The sequence below is a fragment of the Acipenser ruthenus genome, chromosome 2 (genome assembly GCF_902713425.1).
Source record: "Acipenser ruthenus chromosome 2, fAciRut3.2 maternal haplotype, whole genome shotgun sequence".
NCBI lineage: Eukaryota > Metazoa > Chordata > Actinopteri > Acipenseriformes > Acipenseridae > Acipenser > Acipenser ruthenus.
The window spans coordinates 82,770,299-82,785,315 of record NC_081190.1 but is presented as its reverse complement, the minus strand read 5'-3'; the positions used below and the strand labels follow the sequence as shown (position 1 = coordinate 82,785,315).

General features: G+C 37.2%; 1 protein-coding gene across 5 annotated transcripts in view; it reads left to right on the top strand.

Annotated features, from left to right (window-relative positions):
• Nucleotides 1-15,017, top strand: part of marchf1 (membrane-associated ring finger (C3HC4) 1) — a 136,839-nt gene that overhangs the window by 104,829 nt on the left and 16,993 nt on the right. For 3 of the 5 annotated variants that reach the window (XM_034013705.3, XM_059002562.1, XM_059002551.1), the window contains exons 3-6: nucleotides 1,226-1,276; nucleotides 7,421-7,500; nucleotides 8,371-9,138; nucleotides 9,984-10,164. In XM_034013705.3, the coding sequence (XP_033869596.2) occupies nucleotides 1,226-1,276; nucleotides 7,421-7,500; nucleotides 8,371-9,138; nucleotides 9,984-10,164 (1,080 nt within the window). The remainder of the gene's footprint in view (nucleotides 1-1,225; nucleotides 1,277-7,420; nucleotides 7,501-8,370; nucleotides 9,139-9,983; nucleotides 10,165-15,017) is intronic. The other 2 variants (XM_034908724.2, XM_059002572.1) reach the window with 1 other exon arrangement.

Below are 15,017 nucleotides of genomic sequence, written 5' to 3'. Positions count from 1 at the left end.
ATACACAGGGTGTGTGTTATGTTCTGAGAATTACTGCACTTGTAAACATATGGATGGAGGGACTGGTTCCTCCATATATCCTTAGATTATGAAACCTAAAGAATAAAAGATGTCCTAGCAAGTTTCATCACAATGGATAAGCGGCTATCTTAATACATTTAAAACTGTAAAGAGTGACATCTGTATGTACACAGAGGTGCCTGCTCAAAGGTTACAGCGATATACTGGATGGTTACTCTGTGGACGTCTGTGGTGTATTCTCTATTCACCTCCACAGTTAAGCATAATCACACATTGCATAAACATATCTACAGAGTGATTACAGGACAGTTGTCCTATTATATATGTCTTTATTTTTGGAGGTGCAGTAATAGGATTAGCTTGAATTAGAAAAAGGTCATACCATGAAAGAAGCTTAATGAAATTCTTATTATTACAAAACATGAAGTGACAGCTGGAAACCTTTTACTTGGAAACCATTGACTCTATAATACCTGCATTGTGGTATGTTATTTGTTGTTGACAAAAAGTGGTAATTCAATTTCAGTGGACTGTGGCTGTGTTGTATGTTGGAGAGTTGGCAGTAAATGTGATGTTGATTGTGTTTAAAAGTCAGTTGGCAGTGTTTAAAAGCCAGCTCCATGTGCAGGCAAACTCTGTAACAGTTGTATAAGTATTATACAGTACCTTAGATCAAATTGCCATTATAAACTATAAATCCATATAAGCACCACACCTAATATCACATCACTCAATACTTCATTTCTAGAAGAAGCAGAGGTCCTGGATTAATCTTCAGGTCATCTGAGTTCTGTGTATTTAATCTTGTATCATTCCAACAGAATAAATAGTTAATGGGGCATACAGAAAATATTATTCATAATATAATATTAACAAGATTCATAATATTCAGCATAAAAGACATGTAATTCCCTCAAGCTGAAAGTATAATTGTTAGAGTATCACAATACAAATGTAATAGGAATAAAATAATTGAATTTTTAACTGGATCATTAGCCAAGTGCTGAATACACAGAAAAAAGATATTGAACAATTAATAGCTTTTAATGCCAAATATAGGCATCTTTGGTGACTACAAATGAACACTCTAAACCCTATGGAATAGGTAGATTCATATGTGCAAATATAAAAAGCTTGTTTAGGCATTTACTATTGTAATTAATTACAATCAATACATCAAGAAAATTCTTTTTTTATTTTTCAGAATGACAAATTGCCAGGGCGCTCAGAAAGCCGATCCAGTAACATCTCCAAGGTAAGCAAAGATATAGAGGATAAATTCATTCCCTCATGAGTGAAATAAACACAACACTCAATGAACTTGCAGGAGTATTCTGTAAACCTAAGTACAATGTATTTTATTTAGCAGACATCTTTATACAAGGTGACTTACAGAGACTAGGGTGTGTGAACTATGCATCAGCTGCAGAGTCACTTACAATTACGTCTCACCCGAAAGACAGAGCACAAGGAGGTTAAGTGACTTGCTCAGGGTCACACAATGAGTCAGTGGCTGAGGTGGGATTTGATGAGAAAACATGTATAAACCGAATATGAACTGCTGGTACTGTAGAATTACTTTCCTCTTAACCCAATTCTGCATCTGCTGAATAACACGGCATAATTTGTAACATTGTATAGCAGTGTGGAGTAGTGGTTAGGGCTCTGGACTCTTGACCGGAGGGTCGTGGGTTCTATCCCAGATGGGGGACACTGCTGCTGTACCCTTGAGCAAGGTACTTTACCTAGATTGTTCCAGTAAAAACCCAGCTGTTTAAATGGATAATTGTATGAAAAAATAATGTAATTGTATGTAAAAATAATGTGATATCTTGTAACAATTGTAAGTTGCCCTGGATAAGGGCGTCTGCTAAGAAATAAATAATAAAAAAAAATAATAATATATATGTGTATATATATATATGTTCTAACCTCGTTAAAAGCATTCTCTTATTGTTTTGAGGTTGACATTTTGTTTTCTAGACTATTTTCACTTTAACGCTCTAAGTCTGAGGGAAGTTTTATTTTACCCATTAACTTCAGTGTTGCTATCGTCAGCAAAGAACACAAATATAAAGATCCTAGTACCTATAACTCAGGGCATAAACTAGTGTTGTGGCTCATTAAATTGAATCAAAAGTTAAAATATTGGACTACAAAAATGTCAACAGTAAAACAATGTATTATTATTATTATTATTATTATTATTATTATTATTATTATTATTATTATTATTATTATTTATTTATTTATTTCTTAGCAGACACCCTTATCCAGGGCGACTTACAATCGCAAGCAAATACAAATACATTCAAGTGTTACAATACAAGTAATACAATAAGAGCAAGAAATACAATAATTTTTGTTCAAGTGTGACAAACCACAATTCAATAATACAGCAGATAATAGTGATAGTTACATCAGGATATGATTAAATACAAAGTACTACAGGTTAAACACTTGGCAGATTACAGTATTCTGAAGTACAGGATTAAATGCAGTAAAATAGGGGGCAGATAAGAGCAAAATAAAGCACATTTGAATGAAGGGTGATAGTGTCCCAGGATACAAACAGTGGAGTTCTACAGGTGCTGTTTGAAGAGGTGAGTCTTAAGGAGGCGCCGGAATGTGGTCAGGGACTGGGCAGTCCTGACATCTGTAGGAAGGTCGTTCCACCACTGCGGAGTAAGGGTGGAGAAGGAGCGTGCTCGGGAGGCAGGGGAGCGTAGCAGAGGCAGAGCCAGTCTTCTAGTGCAGGCGGAGCGGAGAGGTCGAGTGGGGGTGTAGGGAGAGATGAGGGTCTGGAGGTAGCTGGGTGCAGTCTGGTCAAGGCATCTGTAGGCTAGTACAAGAGTCTTGAACTGGATGCGAGCGGTGATCGGGAGCCAGTGGAGTGAGCGGAGTAGTGGAGTAGCGTGGGCGAAGCGAGGCAGAGAGAACACCAGGCGGGCAGCAGAGTTCTGGATGAGCTGGAGCGGACGGGTGGCGGACGCAGGGAGGCCAGCCAGGAGGGAGTTGCAGTAGTCTAGGCGGGAGAGTACCAGGGCCTGGACCAGGAGCTGGGTAGCATAGTTGGTGAGGAAGGGTCAGATTCTTCGGATGTTGCTCAGGAAGAATCGGCAAGTGCGTGCCAGAGTGGAGATGTGCTGGGAATAAGAGAGGCAGGGGTCCAGGGTGACTCCAAGGTTCTTAGCAGAGGAAGAGGGAGAGAGTGTGGTAGATTCCAGAGGAACAGAGATAGAGAGATCAGAGGAGGAGGAGGAGGAGGGAATGAAAAGGAGGTCCAGGAGGAAATAGCAGACAGACAGGTAGAGATACAGGAGGAGATGGTGGAGTCAGAGGTGGGGAAGGAGAGGCAAATCTGAGCATCATCAGCATAGAAATGGTATGAGAAACCATAGGATGCGATGAGGGGGCCCAGGGAGCGGGTGTAGAGAGAGAACAGGAGAGGACCCAAGACTGACCCTTGGGTGACTCCAGTTAAGAGTGGGTGAGGTGTGGAGGTTGCTCCACACCAGGTTACCTGGTAAGTGCGGTTGGAGAGGTAGGAGGAGAACCAGGCCAGAGCAGTGCTAGAGATCCCCAGGTCAGCAAGAGATGATGTGTCAAAGGCAGCAGAGAGGTCGAGGAGAATTAGGACAGAGGAGAGAGAGGCAGCTCGGGCACACTTAAGTGAGTTGGTGATAGACAGGAGGGCGGTTTCAGTGGAGTGAGCAGAGCGGAAGCCAGATTGGAGAGGGTCAAGCAGAGAGTGGTTGGACAGGAAAGCAGAGAGCTGGCGGTGTACAGTCCGCTCGAGGGTTTTGGAGAGGAAGGGTAGGAGGGAGACAGGACGGTAGCTCTGGAGGGAGGTGGGGTCGAGGGTAGGTTTTTTGAGGAGGGGAGTGATAGAGGCTTTTTTGAAGGCAGAGGGAAAGATGCCAGAAAGTAGAGAGGTGTTGAGGAGGGAGGAGATGAAGGGGAGTAGAGCAGGAGCAGCAGCTTGAAAGAGGTGAGTGGGGAGGGGGTCCAAGGCACACGTGGTGGGTTTGTGACCCTGGAGCAGGGAGGAGAGGTCAGAGTCTGAGAGGGGCAAGAAGGTGGAGAAGGAGGGCGAGTTAGTAGGGGATGTAGTGGGTGTAGGGGTTGGAGCAGGAGGGGGTGTGGGGGAGGAAGAGGTGTTAAAGAGTTTGCGGATATCTGAGATTTTAGAAGAGAAGAAGGAGGCAAAGTCGTCAGGGGAGATAGAGGAGGGAGGAGGAGGGGGGGAGGGTTTAGGAGGGAGGAGAAGGTATAATTATATACATGACATTCATTTCAATTGATCTAAAATTGGCAGATTCAAATAGTGCTTTTGTTTAAATCATTAAAACAGGACCCTGTTTTTCTTATTTTGATTCGCCATTGTTTAGATCAGTTGAATAGACACCCTTAAGATTGTGACTTTTCTGAAAAGATACCCTTTGTTATACAATCATATTTGCTTTATGGTACACAAATCTGAATATACAGAAACTACTTTATCACATTAAGTTATAGCTAAAGCAATGCATTCTAAAATAGGTACATTTTTTTTAACATGACCCTGAAAATACAGTACTTCTATCTACCAGGATAAACCCCCTAGGTACAATATATTAGTGTGTCATTATATTATGTATCAGCCAGATTTGTTAACATGTACTAACTTAAATGCTTGGGAAGTCCTCATAAAACATATACAGTGTGATAGTGTTGAAAGTAAGCTACATACCTGAGTAGATCCATGCTTCCAGTAACTTCTCTAGTTACCTCTAGTTTTATGCCTTCTGAAGCAGATTCATAATTTAAAAGAATGAGAAACAGCATACAGAACAGTAGGTAGGAGACTTTTTGTTATTCAATAAATGTGTTGCCTTGTGTGGCTCAGTACATTTTAAGCATGTAGGAATACTGTAACATCCACTGGGCGGAGGCCACATTGATGCTTATCTGGTTGGGAAGAACTAATTGATCCTAGGACAATATGCAGACTCATTTGAAGGATTTCAGTGAATCAGAAAAACAAAACTGAGTTGAAGACAGCCAATACAGTTAAAAAGGTTTGTTTAGAAGTTGTAAGGGCTTAATTTTTTTTTTAAGTAACATGATTCAAGTCACAGTTATTTCAAATACTGTGCCATGCTCCACTGTTTTACCTAGCTATGATAGTACAAGAGTGCTGTGAGGAATTATCTGTATTATTTGGAATATGAAGTAGCCTTGTGCTGTGGGCCTACTGTACAAAGGAGCCTAATCTTTATTATTTTCTCTTCGGAATTATCTGTAATGTACTGTACCTTGTAAATAATGTTAATTTACTAATATCTATGGCCTTAGTAAAAAAACTTTAAATTAACATCATTAGCTTAACTGAACAGCATTTGAATAAACCAGGTTTATAGTACATAAATAAATACAATATTTCTCTATGAGTGTGCTATGTAGATCTATGGTTACTGAAGATCGGAGTGCTTAATTGAAATCACAAAGTATAACCCTTGGATCATGCACTGGCATTTACAGCAGGCTGTTATATGTAGAAAAAACCTTCACTTCTATGCATATATTTTGTGTATTATTGTATCACAATAAGCAAATGAGTAAACAACTTGACTCAAAAGTCCACTCAATCTTATTGCTGGAAAAAAAAAAAAAAACCTGATTTCTCTTGTGTGTGTGACACTTGCAGCACAGAATCCAGGCTGAGCTGCTGCAGCCTGCAGCTTTGCAGTTTTCTGATTGAAATGTTTCTGCTCAAGTGCTATGGCTAGCTTCAAGATGAAATCTCTCCTACCTTGTACAAACAAAGGAATTGATGGCTGCCAGGTCCAGTAGAGATAACAACAGGCTTATATTTGTGTGGGTATATATATATATATATATATATATATATATATATATATATATATATATATATATATATATATATATATATATATATAAATTTAATATTGTGGGTTATATTCAAAATAAAAACATGTATTGTAAAAGGTGGTCCTAGTGTTAATTAAATTTAACTTTTATATGTTTCACAAACATATGTGTGTGTGTGTGTGTGTTGGAAAGGTAACCAGAAAAACAAGTAGCTAATGCGCGACGTAATTCAGAATGTGCGCAACAACACATGAATTAATTTCTCTTGTTAAATGTTTTTATCTTCATGGCGACGCATGAGGCTCTCCTCACGATATTCAGAGTCGTTCTTTTCCTACTTAGTAAGCAGACATGGACATTTAAATATCCCCTCTCCTAAGTGACTATGAATTGAGTAATGTGCACTGGTACGGACAATTGTGTTTCATAAATCAGAAATGCATAGCAACGCATTTCCTGAAAAGTACAGCAAACGCGTTGTGAGGAAAGCTGTCGTGACTGCCATGGCATGTGAACACTGCCAGTGAAGATGACTTGCAAACTGCAAATTTACCACAATGTTAAAATTCAATTTTTAATGCTCCTGCAATGCCATTATCATATGTTAATCTTCCTGAAATAATAAATAAATAAATCATTAGGATTTTAATTGATCTAAACCACTGAGCAAAGTTACTCACAAATTAGTTTTTTATACTGTAATATTGAATTACAAAATCAATATCCCTCTTAATGATAATCACATATACCACAACTAATAAGGAGTGAAACTGCATGCAATTACCTATTTTGTGTACAATCAGTAGTTAATGGTAAAGCATACAGAGAAGGCTGAAAATCATATTCCCAATTCAGCGCCCACAAGTCTCACCTCAGAACTGTAGCTGATACAGTGCTGTCACAATGCTTAACTACTTTTTTCAGCTCCCCTATACTAAAGTACAAATCATATCCTAAACTCTCTTCCCTAACAGGGTCAGCCCCTTGACCAATGCATGTCCTCTGCATATGATGGATACCCAAACCAACCCAATAACAAAACAAGACACCCCCAGAAGAGTACATGTAGTTGATAGACAAAAACTGGTGCCCAGAAGACAGGGAACAGTATAGCCAATGACCTAATTAAATAGCTGCATGTTTCTATAGGGATGAGGACTGTTGCTATGCACTTGTGATAGTTCTCTCTAATTTAAGACTTTAAAAGAATCATGTAAAAGACCAATTACTAGCATGTATATCAAACAGAGAAAATCATACATATTCAGCATTAACAGTATCTTCAGCAGAGCTGCCTTAGGGGTTAAGTACACAGTGCTTTAACTTGAAACTTCCTTAAACTAGTTTCACTATTAGTAAGCTTTTAAAAGTTCCGCATTCTCTTTTATTTGCTGAAACTAGTGTGTGCTGTTGGGTCATGGCTATAGAAGATTTAAACATAGTGGAAATGCAATAGCAAGATAAGCATACACCCAATATGCCCTTCTTTAAGAAAAAGGTCAAATTATATGACTGGTCTTTGCAGGCAAGCAGTCCTACATCAGGAACAGCTCCTAGAAGTCAATCACGGACATCTGTTACCCCTTCTACTCAGGATATCTGCAGGTATGTAAAGGAAAATAAATCAGTTCTATTCTAGTTTATTTATTCGCTTGCCTGTTGGCTCTGTCTTCTATATCAACCTTCTGCATTACTTTATGACAAATATTTATGTTGTGCTTCTTTCCTTTATTCCTTCAAACAGTTTTACACAATGTTTCATTATAGACTGGGCCTCAAATTACACATCCTCATAAAGGCCCAGATTTCATAACAGCTGGTGGCCATTTTAAAAGCACAGTTTATTTATAAGAGGTCAGTTAGGATTCTCCACTATCCTAGTTTTACCTTTAAGGTGGTGTGGGTTGATTTATGATGTTTTGTAAGCAATGCTGCATAAATAATTTCAATGGCAAAATTGTTAATGATAACAATAAGTAACAAATGCCAAACTGCCAGTGTAAATAATAAAAACGGGGAGGAGGGGGGGGGGGGGGTCATTAGCAGAGGACAGAGAATAAGTTTAGGGGGATATATCTGAATGGTTCCCAACTGGTAGACACCGGATAACCACTTCATTTCTGAGGACTGGATATGATTCCAGTACAGTCTTATATAATGGGTGCAACTCACCTGTCCCCTTTTTGAATACTGGTAGTAAAGCAACGTAGCTATGAAATTGTGTGCTTTAGTAAAAAAAAAAAAAAATAGCAATGTGGTAACCCTAGAAAACAATAGGCCAAAAAATAATTTGAAAAAATAACCATTAGATACCTAAAATATTATGCATACACAAGTAATCTCAGCATTTTTTTTTTTTTCGGGTTTATTTATTTTGATCTGTTTGGCCATGTCTGTCAAGCTTTCACATCACTTTCTGTTCTCCACTCTCCATTTTCCATTTGTGCATGCTGCTGCTGCTGCTGCTCTGCTAAGACCTGACACTCTTCCTGAGGTTCAAGACGATGAGTGTGAGCAGTACACCCCTGTTATGGTGCTGACAAATACAAGTAGGGATACTGGTAAGAGACGGGTCAAACAAAGGCTTAGGAGGAAGAAGGAGATCTGTCAGAACTGTGAGTGCATTGAGGCCCAAAAGGAACGCAGTGAGAAGGTCTCCAAGTCATGGAGAGAATACCACCAACAAAGAGTGAATGGGTTCCACCCTGATTCTGACACATCTTCAGATGAGGACCAGTGGAGGCAAGCGAGAAGCTGGAGTAGGGAGAGAGCCAAAGCCCCAAAGAAAATCCGAAGACACAACCAGTTTAACAAACATCAGGATAGATTTCAAGACCGCAGAGAGATGGTCTTTCTGGGTTCTGAAGAAGGTGAGAAAAAAGAGAACAATTTAGCTCAATATTTGGAAAAGCAGACTATGAAGATCCATAGTAGGAGAACTTCCAAGAAGAAGGAAACACAACACTCAACTTCTTCTCAGTCTTCTCAGGAGACCCAAGGGCCTTTAGAAAATAAGCAAAGGAATGTCAAGGGCAATACTAAATCATTTAAGCGTCCAGGCACATCACCTTTGCCAGAAGAAGATGAAATCATCAAGACAACCTATGACACAGATTCGGGGGGTGAAACCTTTGCTCTGCCTGAGAACAAGCATCCTGTTTGTTCTAGCACCTTCCAGAATGGTGAATCCCGTCGTCCACCAGTAGATGATGACTGGAATGATGATTTAGAAGAAGCTTGCAGGTTGGTTTATTTTCCATACCGCAGAGCAGAAGATGTGCATTACATGCTCATCATTTTCACTATGAGGATCATATCCTTTTATTTTTTATGTTGTGTTTACTGTCGTATGTATTTCTATTTGCTTTTAAATGTAGTTTTATTAAAAGTTTGAAAAGTACAATGATTCCAATAAATAAAAAAGGGTACTTTTTAAATATTTGTATACTGAGCATCAAAAAAAAAACTTATCAATTATATCTGAGTATCAAAAGAAACATCACTTATATTTGGATAAAATTCACTAGATGTGATTATATCATTAACATGATAACTATTAAAAGCTGTTGACATGATACTGTATATGTATATATTTTAAGAGCAACACAAACCTTTTCGGCCAAAGTGACAGAATGTCTATGCATCTTTAAAAAAACAAAAACAAAGGTAACTTGATGAATCTTCAAGGACTGCAGGTGTACAAAAGGAGGGGGTTACACTAAAAATAAAGCTACGCGATTCATACTTCCATTCAGGGAACTGAAGCTTGCCAGTCAGACTTAACTCACTTGTTTGATATTCAGGTTTGATTTAATGATGATGATGAGTTGAAATAGTGATAAACTATAATGTCATCCATGGCTTGTCACTCAGATGTCAATTCATGTCTGACTAGAACATAATATATTCAGTCTGCTCCAGCCCAGCTGCTTTTAGCAGGGCCCACTGAAGGCTGTGTAGAATACTGTTATAGTGAAGGGAGCATATGTAGGCTAGAGAGGGTATATTGAAATACGAAAAGCATTTCAGTTTTGCAGGATGTGTTTTTTGCTTGCTCAGCGGTTTATGGTGCTGTTGTGTTCTGTCAGGATCTGTCACTGCGAAGGAGACGATGAGAGCCCCCTTATCACACCGTGCCACTGTACAGGGACCCTGCACTTTGTGCACCAGGCCTGTCTGCACCAGTGGATCAAGAGCTCGGACACCCGCTGCTGTGAGCTTTGTAAATACGACTTCATAATGGAGACAAAGCTCAAACCATTACGCAAGGTAAATATAAAATAATATAAAAAATATATTCAGGCTGTTATCTCACATTCTTCTGCAAAGGTAGGGAAGAACATGTCGTAGAAATATCATCAATGAACAGAACACAAGTGTGCAGTTATGCAAATTTGAACATGTGGGTATATTTCTCAAGACTGGTCTGTGAAAAGACTTTAAAAGTAATCTCTGTGACTGCGGTTAATACTGTATAACTAATTAATTGATAGGGGCATCCTGATTAAAGACATATCCCTATTGCATCATTGTCATTTGATAAGGAAGTCAATTCCGTCATGAGCAGAAATGTGTGCACAGCTTTGTGTGCATATATAACAAGTGTCTCTAAAGGTATTTGATAATAATATATAATCGAAGGAGGCAATGCATCAATTTATTGTGGAAAACTATTGTAAAAATACTACCTGCAAATACCTGCCTGTTCACGAAATAAAATACCATGCTGTAACAAATGCTGTCTGAAGTCCCTTGCTTTTTCTACAATTTCTTTAGTTCTCTGCCTTGTAGAAAGAGTGTGATCAAAGTATGTACACATGAGAAACATACCAATACCTTCCCTGTTTATTTTTAAACACGCAATCCCTTGAGAAAGGCAGTTAAGCCATACTAAAATGCAATACAGCTGGTTTATTTGAATACATCCGGCTTAGTTGATAATATTATTCATTTGTCATGTCTCCCTTGTTAGTTTGAGGTAATGTCAGCAGTGTCCTTATCCAGCACCAGCAAAGCAAGACACTGTAGTGATTTCAGTGCCAGGCTGAGTCAATTCACTATGCCCCCTGAAAGGTTTTAAAAAAAAAAAAGAAGTTCCTACCTAATGTGAAGTCACAAGTTCATTTAAAATGAGCAAAACAGCAACAATAAGTGCAAAAACACGATCTGCACAATACCCCAAAAATGTATTTCATGACAGCGTAGCTTTGTTTTGTTCGCTAGATTACAGTCGGAAAGTAAGCTGTGATAAACAAAGTAGAATAGCAGCAAACTGTACCACAGCAGAAGATACTTTTTGAACTTTAAATGTTATTTTCTAAACTTATGTAAAAGTTTTGTTTGTTGCCTTATAATACTGGGATGAAAAACCACCAAATGTTAAACCAACATTTCTGTTTGTAGTTGTATGCGCTGTGAAGCTTACCTATTTACAGGATTAAAGACTTGAATTAAGTGATCATCACTCATCACTTCGGTTCACATTTGATATTGTGAAAACCACAATAAATAAAAAAACAACATTCAGATACATTTTCATTCTTCTCTACTTTTATAGATAAACTAATGTTATTTTAAAGGGAGAATGGCATTGCTCTGGCGTGTTACAAGATAATAATTCATATTATTGCCAAATTGCTATTGCTATATTAATGCTACAGTATGTTTAACCTAGTATTTTTATTAGTATTTTAGCAGTAGAATATGAGTAATATGCAACTGCCACAAGAAGTGGATAAAGCAAAAACAGTACCCTTTGTGGTGAGCAGAATTTCCCAGTTCCCTTTAGAATACAATAGGAGAAGACCGATTCAATGTGCAAGCACATGTTCTCTTGAATCTTTAACTTTACAGTGTGTGTATTAACAGTAACATATCCCTTATAAAGGTTTACCACAGTAATTTTACACTGTAATTTTGCTTTTTTTTGCATGCAGTCCCAATGGTTATACTTTGCACTGACCATAGTTTACCATGGTTTGTCATGGTTTACCTCTTTGGGCTTTACAATGCTTACCCATGCATTCACTGTGCTTTATCCCATTTTGCTGTGCTTTTACCAGGATATATATATATATATATATATATATATATATATATATATATATATATATATATAAGCGGTATCACAACAGAGATCTTTCAGCAGTAGTTTTGTTGGCCAAACATTTTGCTTCATTGTTATTGTTCTCTCATTTTTTTTTTCAAAATTAGACAAACATTATAATTTGTACTTATACCAGAACAAACCTAATTTTAGTTTAATTCATAACTAAGAGTGCTTGAAAATCATACGTCACCTAAAAGTACTGTATAATAATACAACAAGAAAGATACCTTAAGGTCAATTCCACCTAAAAAGCTTATCAAGTCAAACATCACACAAAATACATTTGTTTTCTCCCACTATTGTACACATGATCTGGCAAATGTACTTTGTATTTAAAAAAAATAAATAAAAAAAAGCGGGAATTTTTTCTGGTCCTCAAGTGGTGATTTGAGAAGGATGAGTCAGTGAATCTGACTGGGAGTAAGTCAGTGGCATATTCTTGTCAAAAAAGTTTTAGTATTACAGCAAAAATAACAGGTAAAGATCAATATTAGAAAACATGGACACCTTGGTTGTAGGGCAGCAGTGTGGAGTAATAGTTAGGGCTCTGGACTCCTGACTGGAGGGTCATGGGTTCAGTCCCAGGTTGGGGGAACACTGCTGTTGTACCCTTGAGCAAGGTACTTTACCTAGATTGCTCCAGTAAAAATCAAACTGTATAAATGGGTAATTGTATGTAAAAAAATAATGTGATATCTTGTAACAATTGTAAGTCGCCCTGGATAAGGGTGTTTGCTAAGAAATATAATAATCGTAGGTGCATTTCTAAGATAATAAAAGGAGACCCAAGTAGTATTCAGAATATACTAAAATGCAGTTCTGCCGTTTCTAGAAATTAAAGTGACTGCATACAGTATCTTTTCAGTGCTAACTTGTTGCCAAAACATTAACAGCAATTGAAATACTAATTAACAAGTTAATACAAGTACTTCAGTGTGCTCCCATATATGATTTATAATGCCAACAGTATCAAGTCTCACGATGAATCCATGTGCTACTGCAGTACTTGTGATATCTGAATAACCTTACCTACTCATCTATTATTCACCAAAGGATATATGATCAGAAGTGATAGCTAATACTGGAGGGGTCAGATAGCCATGCTGAGGGATTGATTTCCCTTTTAAGATAATTTGGAATACGTTCTGTCCCTGGCATTGCAGCATTGTGTTCTTTGATTTCTGATGCGGTTGTCAGAGTTTCCATGGAAACACAGTCCAGCTTGTTCTTGTATTTAATTTGTTTATACATTCACATCCAACCACAGATATTAGATGTGTTTTCTCAAAATAGCATGTTGCATGGAGGGCTTCAGATCTGTCACAAATATCAGAAGAACACTTAAGAAAGGGGTTTATATAGTATGCAAAGTGAAGGCATGCAGTGTTAATAAAAATGCTAAATTATTTACAGAATATGCATACACCCATTCATTCGACCGATTTTGAAGCAAGTGCAAATGATTTTCTGAAGGAAGAAAAAAAGGAATCACCTTTGCACTTCCTTCAAAATAGTAACCTAGATATATTAAAATACATTGCTTAAAAGGAAAAAAACACTGTTGTCCCATCTTTGTTAAGTTCCACACCTAGTCATACTAATACATTCAGACAATTTGGCAAATATCCAGTTGTTGAGAGAATGTTTACCATGACTGCATACATTAACACTGCTACATGTAAGGTGTCGTAGACAAAACCTACAGCTATTCCAGTCAATCGTAAAAACATATTTCACACAAAGGAGGGGAACAATAATAATAATAATAATAATAATAATAATAATAATAATAATAATAATAATAATAATAATAAACACCTACAGGTTGAGTAGCTTTGGCATGTTATAATTTAGAAATGAAATATATATATTTTCTCTCATGTATTATTCCTGGCTAATGTGTTTCTGCATTTCTGCTTTGTTATGCTGTAGGAACATCAGTTATTTAGCATTATTGAACTCTTTATTTCAATCAAATCAAAAACTGTACAATATTGTTTAGCAGTGAAGAGATTCAATAGCGCTCTCTTGTGAAGAAAAAAATAACTGCTTTTTTTATCACAAATTATTATTTTGCCTTTTTTTTTTTTTTTTTTTTTTTTTTTGAGCAAATATCTAAGATACATACCTGTGTTATTTAAAGTCATCTAATCTTCTTTCCTTGGCTGACAGGCTAAGATTTACAACTTACTTTCTGGAGTTGTCTTCTTATATACATTTTATTTATTTATTTTTTTTGCATATTATATATTTTTATTTTCTTCCCTGCAAACAAAAACAAATCATAATAAGGTTCAGACAGATACATACGGTAAATCATACACTTCAGTAATTAAACAAACAAAAAAATATATAGCATGTAATGATAAACCCACCCAAAGTAAAAAAAAAAAACAACTCCCCCACAAACCAGGAGAGGGTCCCCCGCTGCCATCTACTTTAAAATGATTACCATTTTGAGAGTGTTCATCTAATAAGTCCCCCTGTTCTTAGCCAAGACATATGTGAAGACCAAACCCTTTAAAAGAGTTCTGGTTTGTGTCTCAGATTGTAGTAAATACGATCCAGTGGGATATATAACTAGACAACTCACTGAACCATTGCATTATTGTTGGGGGTTCAGTAGATCTCCACTGAACTGCTATTATTATTATTATTATTATTATTATTATTATTATTATTATTATTATTATTATTTATTTCTTAGCAGACGCCCTTATCCAGGACGACTTACAGTCGTAAACAAATACATTTCAAGAATCACAGTGCAAGTAATAATACAATTAAAAGCAAGATAAAAACAATGATGAATACAATGACTTTGGTTCAAGCAAGTACAAGTGTGACAAAATATAATTCAATAATACAGCAGATAACAGTGTCAGTTACATCGGGATAGAATTAAATACAAAATACTACAGATTAAACCTCAGCCACTGACTCATTGTGTGACCCTGAGCAAGTCACTTAACCTCCTTGTGCTCTGTCTTTCGGGTGAGACGTAATTGTAAGT